General features: G+C 49.2%; 1 protein-coding gene across 1 annotated transcript in view; it reads left to right on the top strand.

Annotated features, from left to right (window-relative positions):
* TSPEAR (thrombospondin type laminin G domain and EAR repeats) overlaps window positions 1-18,606 on the top strand; it is a 193,374-nt gene that overhangs the window by 72,363 nt on the left and 102,405 nt on the right. The window contains exon 2 of the mRNA XM_006060803.4: window positions 11,816-12,036. Within this exon, the coding sequence (XP_006060865.3) occupies window positions 11,816-12,036 (221 nt within the window). The remainder of the gene's footprint in view (window positions 1-11,815; window positions 12,037-18,606) is intronic.

The raw sequence follows: 18,606 nt of genomic DNA, 5'->3' as shown, positions 1-18,606 counted from the left end.
TGAGTTGTCTGTCTGCATATTTTGAGTTATACAAGTAAAATACATTTGAACCTGGCCTCTTGTGCTCAGGTTCCTGGCCTCTCTGTAGATACAGGAACTCATCATATAGACTGGGAATGCATGAGATAGAGAGAGAAACAGACAGACACACACACAGAGAGGAAGAGAGAAGGAGAGATGTCTGTTTCCATCTATGATAAGGAACCAGTGCCAGATACTCTCCTGCTGAGGAGAACTTGGAAAGCTGGATAAAACTCAAACATCTGTTCAAAGCTTTGGAGGGCTGCTGATCAAACTAAGAATTGAGAGGCAAACTTGTTGAATGTTAGGGAACTTTAGGCAGACTCTGTAAGCTGCTGGTCTATGTCTGGTTTTCCCTTTAGGGGTGAGCCAGCTTTTCCTGATGGCTTTTCCCTGAAATGTGGCTGACGAGTCTTGGCATTGGGTGCACAGAGGAGAAACGTGGCCAAAGGCTGCGACTACAATGAAGAGAAGCCAGCAGAGCTCCCGAGATCTCGGGGCTGGAGAAAATTACATGGGGTTTGTGAACATGGAGGCAGCAAGGACTCGAGGGGACAAGATCCCAGACAAATGGGAGGCAGAGCTCTAGAAATGTAGACTGAACCCTCAAGGCATCTGCCGAGTTTCATACTGTGCAGGGAAGACCCTTAGAAGGTCATCAGAAAGCCACTGAAGGCCAAGCAGAGTTTTTGTAGTCTCTACCAAGGAGACAAAACCCAGAGTTAAGACTAGCCAAAAAGGAGCAGCTCTCGGCCAGGACCCCGAAAGAGCTCAGTCCTAGGAGTGGGGAAAACCAGACATAGACCAGCGCTTACAGAGTCTGCCTCCCAGCCTCACAACAATAACAGTCCTCTGCCACACCCAAGCCATCTGCCCAGGGTGCAGTGAATCTCTTCAGAAGAAGAGAAACCTTCAGAGCTGCTAGGAGTTTGCGTATACAACCTCAGCCATTCAATCTTGGATGACAGCCAAGGAATAGCACCAAGAGACAAAACAGACAGTGGAAACAAACCCACAGGTGACACGGCGTAGAGTCGTCAGACACGGCTTTTTGAGACAATTGTGATGCCTATGCTTAAGAAAACAGGTGTAAGGATGGACGGTTTTATCTAAAACTGAAATATGTATAAAAGAAGTAGAAATTCTGGACTCAAAAAATTGCAGAAATGTAACAATAGTATTTATGACTTGATAGGTGGATTTAATAGTAGAAGAGACAGCCAGAGGGTGGATTACTGATAGAAGTTATGAAGCATTTAGGATGAGGTTAGAGCATAAAAAGGAGGGAAAGTAACTGAATAAATATGGGAGAACATGGTGAAGCAATTTCACTTTTTTTTTTCCTCCTTGGAGCCCAAAATGAAAGCAAGAGATATAATGGGTGATATTTGAAGAGATCATGGTAAATCTTTTTCTAAAACAAAGATTCAAGCTACAAATTCAAGCAATAATATAAACCTTAAGAGAACTAAATATTAATGAAGCCACACCTAAGTGGATCATAATGAGGCTGATGAAAATCAAAGATAAAGAGTAATTGTTGAAAACAATCAGAGGAAAAATAAACATTAACTTCATAGTTGCAGCAGCAGAAGATTTATAGTAGTTTTCCCATCAGAAAAGAAGAAAGTTAGGAGGCAATGAGAGGGCATCTTTAAGGGGCTGAAAGAAAATAACTGCAAACCGGTAAGAACACCATCAGAGGTGAAGGTAAAACAAAATGATGCCAGACAAAAACTGAGCAACTTCAACACCGGAAGACCAACTTAAAATTAGCATTAAGGAGAAATTTCCAGGTAGAATGATTGAAAGGCAGACAGGCTTGCAGCAGACAGGTGTGCAATACACAGGTGTGTGACAGGTGTGTTCAGACAGATGTGTAACAAACAGGTGTTTAACAGGCTTGCAGCAGACAGGTGTGCAACAGTGCATGCTCAGCCACTCAGTCATGTCCGACTCTTTGTGACCTCATGGACTGTAGTTCACCAGGCTTCTCTGTCCATGGGAATTTTCAGGCAAGAATACTGGAATGGGGTGCCATTTCCTCATCCAAGGGATCTTCCCTGTGTAGCAGATAAGTGTGGGCCTGCAGCAGACAGGTGTGCAGCAGACGGGCCTGCAGCAGGTCTGCAGCAGGCCTGCTGGCAGGGGGAGGAGGTGCAGCAGGAGGGCTGGCAGCTAGACTGCTGGCAGCACGAGGCTGGGCAGGAGCTGCTGCAGGCTGGCTGGCAGCAGGGGCGGGACTCACAGCTCACTGGGGCGCAGAGGAGGGTCAGGCGGGGGGCCGGGGCGCAGCAGCTGGGGGCACAGCAGGGGGGCTCGCAGCAGCTCTCTGGACAGTTGACCTCCTCCGTCCACCAGGAGGAGCCAGTTCAGGAGTCACAGGACCCAGGCAGACAGACCCGGCTGCCATAGCAAGGTGGAGGCAGCCATGGTGGTGGTGGAGGGGCTGGAGGACGGTGAGGATGTGAGTGTGTGCGTGAGTGAGTGTGTGAAGTGTCCAGGCTGCTGATTTTTGTTTCCCCTCCTGGTGTGTGTATTGTCCTGAGGGAGGTTCTACACCCTCCCTCCTGGTCGCTGTTGAGAGCAGATTCAGAGAACAAGTGGCAACTGTTTCTCTCCCAGGAGCTCAGCTCTCTCTTGAAGTCAGCGTGGAACGACTTTACTTGGTTTTGGCCTAGAAAGCAGCCCTGGGTGGAGCGTCAGCTCTCTTGTTGTTTTCACCAGTGTGACTAGGGGCAGAGGTGAACCCGTGTCTGTGGGCACTGCGTCCTGGCCCGGTCAGGGTGAGTGCTGCTGGGGTTTCCGGGCTGGCTGAACAATGTCGTGTGGCTGGAAGGCCAGTGAGGAGGTGTGTTTGGTTATAAATAAAGATAATGTGAGTCCTGGTCTGCAGGCAGCCCTGGCCCAGCGTTCAGGGCAGCAGTGACAGCCCCCCAGACCGGCCGGCTCACACAACACGAATGGGTCTTAGTCTGGACGTCAGACGTCGGAGGTTAATGCCGTCTGAGGCTCTGGGGGACAAGCTGTCCCAGGGTCTCTTAGCTCTCCCCTGGATTCTGGGACTTTTCTGGCAATTCTTGGGGTTCCCTCACTTGTAGAAGCATCACCCCGATCTCTGCTTCCATCATCACGTGGCATTTTCCACATGGGCATGTGTCTGCCTCCAAACTCCCCCTTTCTATAAGGACATGAATCTGGTGGGATTAAGAGACACCCCAAAGACCTCAGTGTACCTTGATTAATCTGCAAAGACCCTATTTCCAAATAAGGTCAAACTCACAGCTACTGGGGCTGGGGCAGCAGCATCTTCTTGGGACACAACCAGCCCCTAGTAAGTGCTGTCCCTGCCCTGAGGCTGGCGCAAGGCCAGGCTCTGCGTGGAAGGAGGAGTCGAGCAGGTGTCTTTTCTTCTTCCTTGGGTCAGTCGTGAAGGGCGGGGTGCAGGCAGCAGCTGGCCTGACAGGTTCAGAGCACGCATGGGCCTTCTGCTGGTCCAGGCATGGTCTGAGCTTGTGGGGTGAGTCTAGTTTATTTTATGGCATAACCACACAAGGAGCACAAAGAAGTCACATATGCCCCTCTCCAGCTTTCTCTAGTGTTAACATCACATGGAGGTGTAGATCAGTTACCAAGTCTTTGAAACCAGCATTGGGACATCACTACTCACTAACCCTTCATGGATCACAGCCTTGTTGTGGCAATGGGGCTTGGGTAACTCAATGAAACTATGAGCCATGCTATGTCGGGCCACCCAAGACAGACAAGTCATTTGTCAGAAGAGTTCTGACAAAACGTGGTCCACCAGAGAAGAAAATGGCAAACAGTTCCAGAATTCTTGCCGCGAGAACCCCACAAACAGTATGAAAAGTTTTTCTAAGAACAAGAGGCAGGTGGAGGACGTGGAGGGAGGGTCTGTCCCAGGAAGCGGCCTACTCAGTTACAGTCTCTGCCTATCAAGGAATTGGTCCATTTCATCTAAGATTCGGATATGTAGGCATAATGCTATTTGTAGAGTCTCTTCATTATCCTTTTAATTCCTCCTTTCAAAATTTTATTTTATTGAAGTATAACCGACTTACAATCTTATATCAACTTCTGCTGTACAGCAAAGTGATTCAGTTATATATATATATATATATATATATATATATATATATATATTCATTTTCAAATTATTTTCCATTATGGTTTGATCACAGGATATGGAACATAGTTGCCTGTGCTCTGAGTGACACCTCGATGTTTATCCATCCTATAGATAATAGTTTGCATCTGTTAATCCCAAATTCCCAGTCCATCCCTTGGGACAGGATGCTCAGCTGCCCGCAGGGTCCTGCCCACAGAAGGCGCCGCCACTGGTCCTCTCCCCTCCCCCTTGGCAACCACAGTCTGTTCTCTATGTCTGTGAGTCTGTTTCCTTTCAGCTTTTGAAAACTGTTCAGTGATATCTCGTTTTTCATTTTTTGACATTGATACATCGTTTCTTCTTATTCCACACCCCCCCCCCCATCAGTCTGATAAAAGTTTATCAGTTTTATTGATCTTCTTGAAGACCCAGCTTTGGTTTCGGTGAATTTTCCTTTTGTTTCAGTCACACTGATTTCCATCCTTCTCCTCCCTTCCTCTCACTGTGGGTTCCGTTTGCCCTTTTAGTTTAAGTTTCTTCAATAGAAGCCTCTATGGTTGACTTGATACCATCCTCCTTTCCTCCTGGAAGCACTGGGACCACAGACCTTCCTCTCCTTCAGCTGTATCCACATGCCTCTCTGTGCTGGCCATCCTGGTCTGTAACCAGAGGCTTGGAATGGTCTGGTCTCCATGGCTCTTTTCACTCTGATTCCATCATTGCATGAGTTTTCAGGATAATAGAGTCAGGGCACTCGCACGCACAGGATTTGGAAGCAGCCAAGACCCTGGTTGCTGAGTGTTTGGACTTCCACCTCCTGCAGCCCGAGGCCACTGCAGCCCCATTCATCACTGTCATGTCTTCACTCACCAGGAGGAAGTGCGATAAGGGAACACGGAAAGCTGGCTGGATCACAGGATAATCGCACCCTGCAGGAGTGAGCTGTGTTTCTATTGCAAAGGTCCCTGGGGCGGGTGCTGCCCTTCCATCCTGGCCTCACCCACCTCTGCTCCTGGCAGGAGAAGACTGGGAGGCGGCTCTTTAGATCAGTGGCGGTGCCTTCTGTGGGTGGGACCCTGCGGGCAGCTGAGCATCCTGTCCCAACCCCCTTGTCCGCATGCCAGCCCTGCTGCCTGCATGATGCGTGTGCTTTGTCTCCTGAATATCCAGGCGCCTGGTGAGGTCAGGCAGTTGCTGGACCCTATAGAGAACATCCGAGAAAGGTGAGAACGGAAGGTTCAGGTTTGGACTGCAAGTGTGGGGCTGGGAGATGGACTGGTCCCGCTCCATGTGCGGACTTCCCTGCATCAGCTGACTGAGGGATCCTGGAAGCCCTGTTACCTGTTTACACGCCGTGAACTAAAGTCAGCTGCTTGCCAGCCACGTGGCTCTTAGGGGACCTGCTTGCAGCTCCAGCAGCTATCCTTTCATAGGCAGACACAGAGCCTCTCGCAAATTCACAGGAATGTTAAAGTGTGACCTACAAAGTGGCCTGGAACGGGACTGACTGCACCGGCCTTGCATGGTGGGCGGTCCATCTACCCGTCGCTGGGAGGCAGTCTGACTCAGGGGGCAGCTCCTGCATACCTGACGATGTTCCAGTCCCTCCCGCAACCCCACAGGAAAGGGGGTCCAGGCCTCTGAGAGGTCAGGTTGCAGGAGAGCTTGGCGCCAAGGCCACGGTTGTCGCTGTACCCTCTGATGGGCCCTCTGGACAACTTCCTGAGTTCTGAGAGCCCTTGGCTCCCAGGCTAGCGCAGACCTTGGAGGGTGACGAGGGAGGGGATGTGTGTGAGTTTAAAAGATGTGTACGAGACAGCAAAAGAGACACTGATGTATAGAACAGTCTTATGGACTCTGTGAGAGAGGGAGAGGGTGGGAAGATTTGGGAGAATGGCATTGAAACATGTAAAATATCATGTATGAAACGAGTCGCCAGTCCAGGTTCGATGCACGATACTGGATGCTTGGGGCTGGTGCACTGGGACGACCCAGAGGGATGGAATGGGGAGGGAGGAGGGAGGAGGGTTCAGGATGGGGAACACGTGTATACCTGTGGCGGATTCATTTTGATATTTGGCAAAACTAATACAGTTATGTAAAGTTTAAAAATAAAATAAAATAAAAAAAATAAAAGTGTGGATGCAAGAGAAGGGCTTAGCCTGAGCTGACCCCGGGGCTCTTCACGCCTGCTGGTCATTCATTGCTGGCATCCTGCTCTCTTGACACCTCCCCTGTAGCTTCCGCAGCCCGGTCACCATGCAGCTGTGGCTTTCCAGGCTGTGGACTTCCCAGGGACACGCCAGGCTCAAGCCAAAACAGCCCATCCCATTCGAAGCCCAGCGGCCCAGCCCAGCCTCCCTCCACATCCCTTCAGTGCCTTTTAAAAAAGTGAAGAAAAGCCGATTTAAACACAGAACAGGGTCAGGAACCATTTTCCCCTTTTGTGCTCCATCTTTTCTTTAAATTGAAAGCTGGTTGATTTACAATATTGTCAATTTCTTCTGTAGAGTGAAGCGATTCTGTTATACTATATATATATATATATATATATATATATATATATATATTCTCTTTTAGATTCTTTTCCATTATGGTTTATGATAGGATACTGAATGTGATTACCTGTGCTCTACAGTAATGCCTTGTTGTTTATCCATGCTACATACAATAGTTTGCATCTGCCAATCCCAAACTCCCAATCCTTCCCTCCCCCACCCCACTTCTTGGCAACGGCAGGTCTGTTCTCTGTGTGCCTAAGTCTGTTTCTATTTTGCAGATAAGTTCATTTGTGTTATACACCAGGTTCTATATATAAATGACAGCATATGGTATTGTCTTTGTGTGATTTTCTCCACCTCGTATAATACTCTCTAGCTTCACCCATATTGCTGCAAATGGCATTAATTCATTCTTTTTTATGGCTGAGTAATATTCCATTGTATATATGTGCCACATCTTCTGCTCAGCTCTCAATGGATGTGTAGGTTGTTTCTGGGCTCCATCTGTATACTTTTTCCTGTTTCCTTTTTTAACCAGTGTAATAGGGGGAAAATGATACCTTGTCGCTGTTTAATTTGCTTTTGTCTGATCAGGCTGTTTGGGCTGTTTCTTTCCCAGGTTGCCTGCCTTTGGGGCAACGACTGTTCTCACGTTTTCCTTGCTGGTGTCCTGGGTGTCTTGCTCTTGCCGTGTGTTAACTCCTTGTCAGTTTTAAATCCCGCCCGGGCTCCGTTCTGTGAATACGGCATGGCCCGTGGTGTCCTTTCTTGGGCAGACATTCTTGTTTTGATGTGAGCAAAGATGATCCAGCTTCCTTCTGATGGTTTGTGTCTAGTGTTGAGAAACCTTCCTTAACCTCAGGTCACAAAGACAGCCTGCAACCTCGCCCTCTAACTTGGAGGTCCCACTTCCCACCCTGCCTGGAGCTGACTCTGTGTGCCCTGTTCAGGGAGGAATGGGCCTGGGTCTTCCTCTCTGCTGAGCCCCAACTTTCCCATCACCACCCACAGGCCAACCATCCCTCCTTACTAACTATACCTCCTCGGTGCCTGAACTGCTGTCATCTTGCCCAGCGGGGTCTGAGCTCTTGGCTCACCCCATCACTGGTCCATCTGCCTCTCCTTGGGCCCAAACTGGACTCTCTGTTGCTAGGGCAGTCTGGTCAGTCTCACTACCCTGCAGGGACCCCTAATTCTTGGAAATGAATTTGGTCCTAGTCCCTGAGCTCCCAGTGAACTCAATGAAATCCAGAGTGAAGAGGACCTTATCTCCATCCCTCCCCATCTCTAATGGAGGGGCCATCTCAGAGACCATCTGAAGCTGGCCTGTGGCTCACACCTGGGCATCCAACAAAGGCAGTTTTTCCTCGCCACCCCCAGCCAATGAATAACCTCGGTCTTCACAGTCCCCGTACAGGAGGCCTCCCTAGGGGACTATTCTCGGGCATGAGGAGCCTGGCTTCTGGACATAAATGCTTTGCATACTCTCTCGGCCAACCTCAGGCCTCCCCACAGGCCTCCCCAGGATGCTGCCCTGTCCAGGCTCGGGACACAGCCAGGTGCTGCCATCCTGGAGGGAACTCTGCGTCCCCAGCCCCGGGCCTCCTCTCAGAACTCCTGTGAAGACGCTTCCACACACCAGCTCTTCCTTCCGCTCCCTCTCCAGCCCCAGGGCTCATTCTGCAGGAGGCTTTTGTCCCATGGTCCCTGGCCAGGCCCCAGTGGGCACCCTTCCAGGGGAAGATAGGGTTTTGCTTTCTGCCTTGTCTGTTGCTGTGATCAGCTCCTCCAGCCCCAGGTCACTCAGCTCTTTCTTCAGTTGCGCTGATTACCCGACAGGGCCAGTCACCACCCTCCCATCTTACAGACGAGGCAATTGAGGCTCAGAAGGAGCAGCGAGTCAATCGTGGGCCAGGTCTTATGAGGCTGAGGTCGGGGTTAGGACCTATGTGTAGCCAGCTTCGAGTTCATCTCTCTGCGGCTGCTACATCCTCTCTGCCAAATCATGAGCACCTGGGGACAAATGTTTATTTTGGAAACTGGCATTTCAAGGAGCTTTTGTGGAATAGACGAAGACCACCCAAATAAGAACAAGACCCAAAGGAGAACAAGCCAGTCTATTCCATGCTGGCTCCAGCAGGTGGTCTGCCACCACAACCTGGGTTTGGCAGAGGCTCAGGCACAGCCTGGAGTGGACAGAAAGGCCTGGGTGTGGTCTGATGGAGGCTCTTGGTGTGGGAAGCGGGGTGGACCAGAGCTGTGCCCATGTGCCCTGGTCAAGGAGCAGGTCTGGTTTTCTCTGTGTGGCCCTGAACTGGACCTGGGGACAAATGTTAGGGAGCTGGTGGTCACTGAGCATGTTCTGGGCAACAGTGCAGAGGCTGTGGGCAGGCTTCCAGGCTGGTCACTGTCGAGATTGTAGGGCAGAACCTCTCTATGGTTTGTCCATCTGTGTGTCCAGCCTCCCAGGAGGTGCTGGTGACCATGCCACATCTGTTAGAGTTATCTTGCTGGACTCCATCACTGCGTGTCCAAGCATCCTTTGTGAACCCTGACCTTTATGAAATCAGTCACTCAGTGGTTCCTGCATCAGCGGGACTTCCCCAGGAAGACAAACACACCATCTCTTTAGCCTGCAGAACCCTTGGCAGGGTGGGGGTGTGGATGAGGTGCAGAGAGAGAGAGCCTGTGTGGACAGAGGCCTGCCAGGGCAGAGGCTGCACGGTGGGTACTGGAGTGGTGGAGGGGAGGGTACCAGGAAGAGGCTGTCTCGGTTAACAATGGAGGGAGAGGCTTGAGCTGGGATTAGTGGAATCCAGGTCTCCCTAATTGCCGTGCCTGGGGCTTGGCCAGGTCAAGTCATGTCCTGGCAGCTGGGCGGCCTGCCTGGTGGAGGGCCCATATGTCCTGAAGGAAGGGCTGGACCCGTGTGGGGCCACAGCTGAAACCTTGACAGTGGGCCCACAGCCAGGCAGGGCCCGTGTATCCTGTGTCTCTCATTTTGGGGGTGAATTTAGGGTGAGCAGTGATCGCTTACAGCCCCAGGCTCTCTAGGGGCCCTGCCCAAGCACAACCTCACCCCTCACCTGGGCAGCCCAAGGCTGGGGTCAGGATCCGGCTCCCGAAACAGACTCCCCTCCACCTCTGACCCTGGCATCTGTCTGGGAGCCCTGTCCCGACACACACAGCTAATGTTCCTGCCCTCGACGTTCGGGGACATCAGAGCCCAAGCCATGAGTAGTGTGGTTTGCAGTATGCGTGCTTTCGGAAGCGAAGCCCCCACCACGTGCCGCTTCTCATGTTCAGTGGTGGAAATGACACCTGTGACCTGCCCCCCATCACAAAGCAGCATCCATCCCTCCCTCACCACATCCCCCGGAGGCTCTCGCCTGTCTGTCCTCCCAGACCCCGCTCAGGCCGCCACATCCCTGGGTCCCCAGCGCTGCTGCCCAGCTGGCGTGAGCCTCAAACCGGTGTCCAGCCCGCCTTCAGTCCCCGCACCTTCGGGCACGTCTACACCCGGTGGGCGCCTCCAGACACATGAGGCCCTCTCCAGGAGGACGTCAGCATCCCTGGCTGTGCCCCAGGCTTGATGGCCCTTAACTCTGAAACTTGTTCGGGTGGGACAGTGTGGTCTGGTTTTAGGAGCCCGAGTTCCTTGCTTGTTGAGGCCACCCAGTTTCCCTGTTAGTAAGAATTTCCTGCCTTCTGGGTAGAATCCCTCTGTTCTCTGGACCCCGCCCCTCGCCCCGCCCACCCCGGTCTACTCCGGTCCTTTTCACTGCTGACCTTCCACGTTCGTGCTCTGACTTTGAGTGGCTGTCACCCCCAATGCAGGAGACCCCGGTTCAATTCCTGGGTCGGGAAGACCTGCTGCAGAAGGGATAGGCTACCCACTCCAATATTCTTGGGCTTCCCTTGTGGCTCAGCTGGTAAAGAATCTGCCTGCAATTTGGGAGACCTGGGTTCGATCTCTGGGTTGGGAAGATCCCCTGGAGAAGGGAAAGGCTACTCACTCCAGTATTCTGGCCTGGAGAATTCCATGGACTGTATAGTCCATGGGGTTCCAAAGAGGCAGACACAACTGAGCGACTTTCACTTCACTTCACTCCTCTCTTCTCTGGACTCAGTGTTTTTCCTCTGAACTGGTTTGGAGAGACCTTTTAATTTAATGGAGAAAACATGCTCCTTGTCTTGTGCTTCATCCACCCCATTTGTGACACCCCGCCCCTGGGAGCTTCCACAAAGCCCCCTCTGGTCACCCTCTGGGGCTGTGCAGAGGGCAGGGGCAGCCTTGGGGCGGGTGGGGCTGGACCTGAGTGTGGTGGGAGTGCACTGGGGGTGTCCTTTCCTCTTATGGCCGCAGCCCTGCTGACTTGCTGACCCATCCCCGTAGTGCCCTGACCGCTAGCTCCATGTCAGGCTCAGGCCTCCTAGGACCGCCAGCCGAGGGAGACAGCTCTGGGGAGGGCTTTTCATTCACACGGGCCTGTGTCTTATCCCAGCCATGACCTGACACATGGCAGCCAAGTCTGGAAGGGTCCAAGGGGCAGCCGTGGGCTCTTCCCCGAGTGAGTCCTTCCCTCCCACTGTGGGGCCAGGGGGTGGTGGGGTTGACACGACCCCCACCACTAGTCACAGGTGCTCACCCGGCTCCCCACTGTCCTTTCCTACCATCTGGCCTTGGGTGTATTTTGTCTGATGACCTTGAACTTCAGAAAAGGAGCCCGCCTGCTCCTCTACAGCGTGTGGAGGAGGCAGTGCCCAGGCCGGAGTGAGTCCAGGTCTTGTCATGTGCCTGCTCTCCAGTAGCACAGGGAACCTCACAGACGGCTCTGTGGGGCACGGATGCAGTCCCTGCCGCGTCCAGACCCGGATGCTTCCCACGTGGGAGCCTGTCTCCTGGGCACCTGGGGCTAGGCGGGGACTTCCTTGACCTCCAGCTGACCTCCAGCAGGCCCAGCACAGCGCCTGGCAGTCGGAGGACAGGGTGGAGCTGTGGGGAGGAGAGGTCACAGCAGACGCACTGGGTTGTAAGCTCTCCATGCCTCTGTCTGCTCACTGGTTAGAGGGAAGTTGTGACAGTCGGCTTGCAGGGCTCTTGTGATGATGCTGAAGTCACACCCGGGCACCCTGTAACCCACCTATGATTTCCTTGACACAGACCTGCGGCCCCTGGATGTGCTGGCAGAGGCGGTCCCTCCCGATGGCTCTGCAGTCGGGGTCAGGGTGATGCAGGTCCAAGGTGCACGAGGACTCCAGCTCTCAGCCGCCACGCCCCGTGCCCTGAGCTTCCCTGCCTCGAGGATTTTCTTCAGATGTGACCTCTTCCCAGAGGAATTTTCCATCGTTGTGACCTTGAAAGTCCCCAGCCTCCCCGCTAAGGTCAGTGACTCCTCCTGCTCTACCTGTAGAATGACCCCTGTGCCTTTGCATGTTCCCAGTGCCAGAGTGTGCAGAGGGCATGACTGGCCCATCAAGAGGTCAAGAGTGGCCGGCCTTGGTAGGTACTGAGGTGCCCATTGCTGTGAGTGTGCAGGCAGAGCCTGCGTGACCGTCGCCAGGGGTCTGTACAGCAACTGTAACTTTCTGGTGTGCTGAACTGTCAAAGGCGAGAGATGATGCCACAGTGTTTAGTTTGACATCCTTTGGTAGGAAATGTGAACAAAATAACAAAACATACCCTTCTGGGGTCTGCTTACCTGAGATTTGCAGGCCCATCCACCCCAGATCCAGCTAACATCCCCACCCTCTCCTGCCAGGACGGGAGTGCTCTAGAACGTTCCACAGGGTCTAGGAGAGGCACTTGCTAGGCATGCAACCCATCCCTCACATTCCAAGTCAGGATCCTTCATCTTCTCATAGCAGCGTCCATGTGGGCTCAATTGTGTCCAACTCTTTATGACCCCATGGACTGTAGCCCACCAGGCTCCTCTGTCTATGGGATTTTCCAGGGAAGAATACTGGAGTGGGTTGCCATTTCCTCCTCCAGGAGATCTTCCTGACCCAGGGATTGAACCCATGTCTCCTGTGTCTCCTGCATTGGCAGGTGGATGCTTTACCACTGAGCCACCTGGAAAGCCCCATCCTTCCGTAACCGAGACTCTCTCTGTGGGTTTTCTGTCACCTGTGAGTCCATCCTGATACTCCCCAGGGACTTCTGCTCACGCATCCTCTCTGCTTTCATTCCGTGAAATCTACCTGCAAACCCAACTGCTGAGTTTTCAGCTCCAGCCATTGTGTTTTCAGTACGGTCATTTCCATTGTCTTCTGTTTTATATAATTCCAGTTCTCAGGTAAAAGTCTTTGTCATGTCAGCTACTTTCTTGAACAAGATCCAATCCATGGGTATCCCAGAAAATTGACTCCATCTCTTTATTTCCTGTGATTCTCAGTAACTTTTTAAAAATAGGTTTGTTGATCTGTGATTCAGATATCTGAGGTGCACGTGTCAGGGGCATTGGGTGCAGTCAACCTCCAGGTGCAACCTCCTGTTGTAGCTCATGCCTGTTACATGAGGGCTTCAGAAAGAAGCCCTTAGCCCATTGGCTCCCACCCTTCACCCCACACTCCCCACCCCCAGCCCTAGGCAGCAACCCATTGATCTTACATTATCTTTGGGTTTGCCTGGACATTTCATAGCACTGGAATCGTATAATATATGGTCTTTGTAACTGGCTTATGTAGTATGTATTCAAGGCTCACCCATGTTGTAGTATGTATCAGTGCTTCATCCCTTTTTGTGGCCACGCCATAGATTACTATGAGGATCTACCACATTTTGATCACTCCATCTGTCATTGATGGACATTTGGCTTGTTGCTGTCTTCTGGATATTACGAATAATGCTACTATAAACATTCATGTATAAACATTTTTGTAGGGGCGTGGATTTTCATCTCTCTTGCGTATATACTTAGGAGTGGAGTTGATGGCTCTTACATCAATGGGTTAGCATTTTAGAAACTGCCAGACTGTCTCCCAAAGTCACTGTACCATCTGACATCCCCACCAGCACTGGATGAAGCTTGCAGTTTCTCCACATCCTTCCCAACCCTTGTTGTTATCTGACTTCATTATTCTAGTGACCTTTGTGGGCATGAAGCAGTATCTCACTGTGGTTTTGATTTCACTCCCCTGATGGGTAGCGATGGTGTGTGTTTTTTCATGTGCATACTGGCAGTTTATGCCTCTTCTTTGGAGGAATGTCTATTCAAGTCCTCTGCCTAGTTTTTGATTGGATTATTTGCCTTTTAAATTGTTGTGAGAGTTCTTTATATATTCTAGATATAAGTTCCTTGTGTTATATAGGATTTTCAAATATTTTCTCCCATTCTATGGATTGTATTTTCCCTTTCTTGATGGTCTCCTTTGAAGTACAAAACATTTTAATTTTGATGAAGTCATATTTACCTATTTTTTTCTTGCTTATACTTTTTTTTAAATTTTATTTTATCTTTTAACTTTACAATATTGTATTGGTTTTGCCATATTTCAAAATGAATCCGCCACAGGTATACATACTTTTAAAGCCATATCTTAGAATCCAATGCAAAATCTGAGGACATGAAGATTTATCCCAAAGTTTTCTCTAAGAGCTTTATAGAATTGGCTTTTTTAAAAAAACTTAAAAAAAAAATTTCGTTTGTGCTGTCTTCATTGCTGACACAGAGGCACACAATTATGTATTGATTAGTTGATGAAAATGAGACCGGAGGCCCACAGGAACCAAAATCTTTGTTTCCCCAGAAGCAAAGGTTCAGTGTTTGTGGTGACTTTCTCAAACATAATAATGAGCATTAACTATGGTTGGCTTTACACCTGCTATTTCACTTTTTTGTTCCTTATTTCACGTCTTTTCATAATTGAGTTCCTCTTTGGGCTTCCCAGGTGGCTCAGTGGTAAAGAATCTGCCTGTCACTGCAGGAGAGACAGGTGCAATCCCTTGGTCAGGAAGATCCCCTGGAGAAGGAAATGGCAACCAACTCCAGTATTCTTGTCTGGTAAATCCCATGGACAGAGGAGCCTGGTGGTCTAAAGTCCATGGGGTTGCAAAAGAGTTGGATGCAACTTTGTGACTAAACAACAGCAACAACAAATCCCCCTTTACTGTTTTTCTTTTAGTAAATATTTTCCAATATAGTGTTCTAATTCTTTAATGATTTTTTACCCTATTTTTAAAATTTTCCCTTAGTGTTTGCTCTAGGGACTACCATATATTTATTTAAGTTATCAAAATCAACTTCTGATTTATACTGACTCAATTCCAGCAATGTATGAAAACATTGCTCTATTTTATATATAACTCTATTCCTTCCTATCTTTTCTGTGGTCTTACTGTTAAAATATTACACCTTAAATGTTAAAATCAAATGATATGTGGTTATAATTACTACTTATTATACTTTTATGATTTTTTAAGAAGCTTAGAGAAAAAAGGAAAGCAATATATATTTAAAGCTTGTTCTATGCTAACCTTTTTATTGTTTCTGGTTCTCTTCACTTTTTCCTGTGGATCTGAGGCATCATCTGCTGTCATTTCCTTTGCCCAATATAGCTGTGCTCCCACGTACTGCCTTTGTGCTGATGTTGTCAAATATATTACATTTCTATGAATTGTATGCCCAATGATACATTACATACATATTGTTTTATACAATGCTTTATACATATATTATTTTAAATTGTGTTAAATCAATTAAGAGAAGAAGTAAAAAAAGGGAATTTCTATTTTTTTGGTAATTACATAGTTACCTTTACTGCTGCTCTTTGTTTTTTCCTGTGGATTAGAACTTCTGTCTGGTTACTGGCTTTTTAGTATTTTATGAGATGAATCAACTAATAACAAATTCTCTCTATTCTTATCTGGGAATATATTTTTCCTCCATGTATTAAAAATGGCTTGTTGTATATAGGATTATTGATTGACAGTTTATCAGTTCAGTTCAGTCGCTCAGTCGTGTCCGACTCTTTGCAACCCCATGAATCGCAGCACGCCAGGCCTCCCTGTCCATCACCAACTCCCAGAGTTCACTCAAACTCAAGTCCATTAGTCAGTGATGCCATCCAGCCATCTCATCCTCTGTCATCCCCTTCTCCTCCTGCCCCCAATCCCTCCCAGCATCAGAGTCTTCTTCAATGAGTCAACTCTTCGCATGAGGTGGCCAAAGTATTGGAGTTTCAGCTTTAGCATCAGTCCTTCCAAAGAACACCCAGGACTTATCTCCTTTAGAATGGACTGGTTGGATCTCCTTGCAGTCCAAGGGAGTCTCAAGAGTCTTCCCTAACACCACAGTTTAAAAACATCAATTCTTCAGTGCTCAGCCTTCTTCACAGTCCAACTCTCACATCCATACATGACCACTGGAAAAACCATAGCCTTGACTAGACGGACCTTTGTTGGCAAAGTAATGTCTCTGCTTTTGAATATGCTATCTAGTTGGTCATAACTTTCCTTCGAAGGAGTAAGCCTCTTTTTATTTTATGGCTGCAGTCACCATCTGCAGTGATTTTGGAGTCCCGAAAAATAAAGTCTGACACTGTTTCCGCTGTTTCCCCATCTACTTCCCATGAAGTGATGGGACCAGATGCCATGATCTTTGTTTTCTGAATGTTGAGATTTAAGCCAACCTTTTCACTCTCCACTTTCACTTTCATCAAGGGGCTGTTTAGCTCCTCTTCACTTTCTGTCATAACGGTGGTGTCATCTGCATATCTGAGGTTATTGATATTTCTCCCAGCAATCTTGATTGTGCTTCTTCCAGCCCAGTGTTTCTCATGATGTTCTCTGCATATAAGTTAAATAAGCATGGTAACAATATACAGCCTTGACGTACTCCTTTTCCTATTTGGAACCAGTCTGTTGTTCCATGTCCAGTTCTAACTGTTGCTTCCTGACCTGCATATAGGTTTCTCAAGAGGCAGGTCAGGTGGTCTGGTATTCCCATTTCTTTCAGAGTTTTCCAGTTTATTGTGATCCACACAGTCAAAGGCTTTTGCATAGTCAATAAACAGAAATAGATGCTTTTCTGGAACTCTCTTGCTTTTTCAATGATCCAGCGGATGTTGGCAATTTGATCTCTGGTTCCTCTGCCTTTTCTAAAACCAGCTTGAACATCTGGAAGTTCACGGTTCACATATTGTTGAAGCCTGGCTTGGAGAATTTTGAGCATTACTTTACTAGCATGTGAGATGAGTGCAATTGTGCGGTAGTTTGAGCATTCTTTGGCATTGCCTTTCTTAGGGATAGGAATGAAAACTAACAGTTTATACTTTGAGAATACCTGGTCCCATTGACTCTCGTCTCCATTGTTCCCAATGGAAAGTCAGCTGTAAGTCTTACTGGGATTCCCTTGTAAGTGACTCAGCATTTTTCTCCTTCTGCTTTTGAGATTTTCTCTAAGCTTTTGACTTTCAGTGTATTTACTAGGATGTGTCTGTTTGTGACTCTTACTTGTGTATCTTATTTGGAATTTATTCCGAAGGCAATGGAAACCCACTCCAGTACTCTCAACTGGAAAATCCCATGGGCAGAGGAGCCTGCTGGACTGCAGTCCACGGGGTTGCAAAGAGTCGGACACAACTGAGCAACTTCACTTTCACTTTTCACTTTCATGCATTGGAGAAGGAAATGGCAACCCACTCCAGTGTTCTTGCCTGGAGAATCCCAGGGACGGGGAAGCCTGGTGGGCTGCCGTCTATGGGGTCTCACAGAGTCGGACACGACTGAAGCGACGCAGCAGCAGCAGCAACCTCCTGGATGTGTAGATTAAAGTTGTTCAATACATTTATACAGTTTTAACCTATTATTTCTTTAAAGTAATATTTCTCCATTGTTATCTGACTGCCATGCAGTCCTCCAGTGGAGTCCTCAGCCCCACCCATCAGAGGTCAGTGAAGGCTGGAACTTGGAAGCCCGCTGGCCCCTGACAAGTCCTCTATGGAATCTGGGGGCTACCTGCAGACAAGGGCATCACCAAGGTCCTGCCCTTGCCCCTTCAGAGACTTGAAAGAATACAATGGCTGAAAAATGAGGACACACAGGGTTGTGGCCAGATGCCATTGTGCTCACTAGGCCATAGCTGTGGACGGAGCACTGGAGACACAGTGTCCAGGTGTCCACGCACAAGGCTCACAGACAACCAGGCCCTCCTACTAACGTTCACTATGACAGACTCCAGGACCTCAACCTGGTGAATGCCTACCGGTGGAAGGGGTCCTTGAGGGAGGAGATGTTGTTCTAATCAGCACCCAGGGCTGCAGGAGCCCCTGACATTGTCTGGACTGTGAGGAGAGGAGGAAGGTGTGAACATTAAGACTCTTTTGTGCAGCTTCTATAAAAGCTCGGATGCAATGCAGCAAAAGGCAGTTGGTCCACTGGTCATTCTCTCTGGGCTAGCCTGCGTCTGCATCTGAGCCCTTCTCTGTGAGCCAGTCTCTGCCCCAGGAGGACACAGCCCCTCACATCTGACCCAGGGTTCACTCCTAGTAGACACAGGTCCCCTCACCTTCCCTGATAACCAGCAGTATCAGCTCACAAAGTACAGCCTGCTCTGTCAGCTCACACCCTGCAGCCATGCCAGTGGGGAATGGCCAGACCTGTCCACTCCTGAACATACCTCCCTTCTCTCAAAGCCCTGATTCTGGGATTGGCTCTCGTCCCTTCCTTGGGACTAGAAGTTTTGTTTACAAGAGCACCTGTTGTCCCCACTGGTGCAGAGGGCCATTGTTATCAGAAAGTTACCTGACTGCTACTGTCCTCGCAAAGGCATCAAAAGCTTTGCTATTATCTTTCCTCTGGAGACAAACATGGGCAGGATATCCCTGCCTCCACTCAGGAGCCTCACCAGCCAAAAGTATTTACAGACAGTGACCAGTGCTGCCAAAACAGAGCATGATACTAAACAAAAACAAGGAAGGAAAGACTTCATCAAGCTGTTGCCAGAACAACACACA

Source organism: Bubalus bubalis, chromosome 1, assembly GCF_019923935.1.
Source record: "Bubalus bubalis isolate 160015118507 breed Murrah chromosome 1, NDDB_SH_1, whole genome shotgun sequence".
Taxonomy (NCBI): Eukaryota; Metazoa; Chordata; class Mammalia; order Artiodactyla; family Bovidae; genus Bubalus; species Bubalus bubalis.
This window is presented reverse-complemented; position numbering and strand designations above follow the sequence as displayed.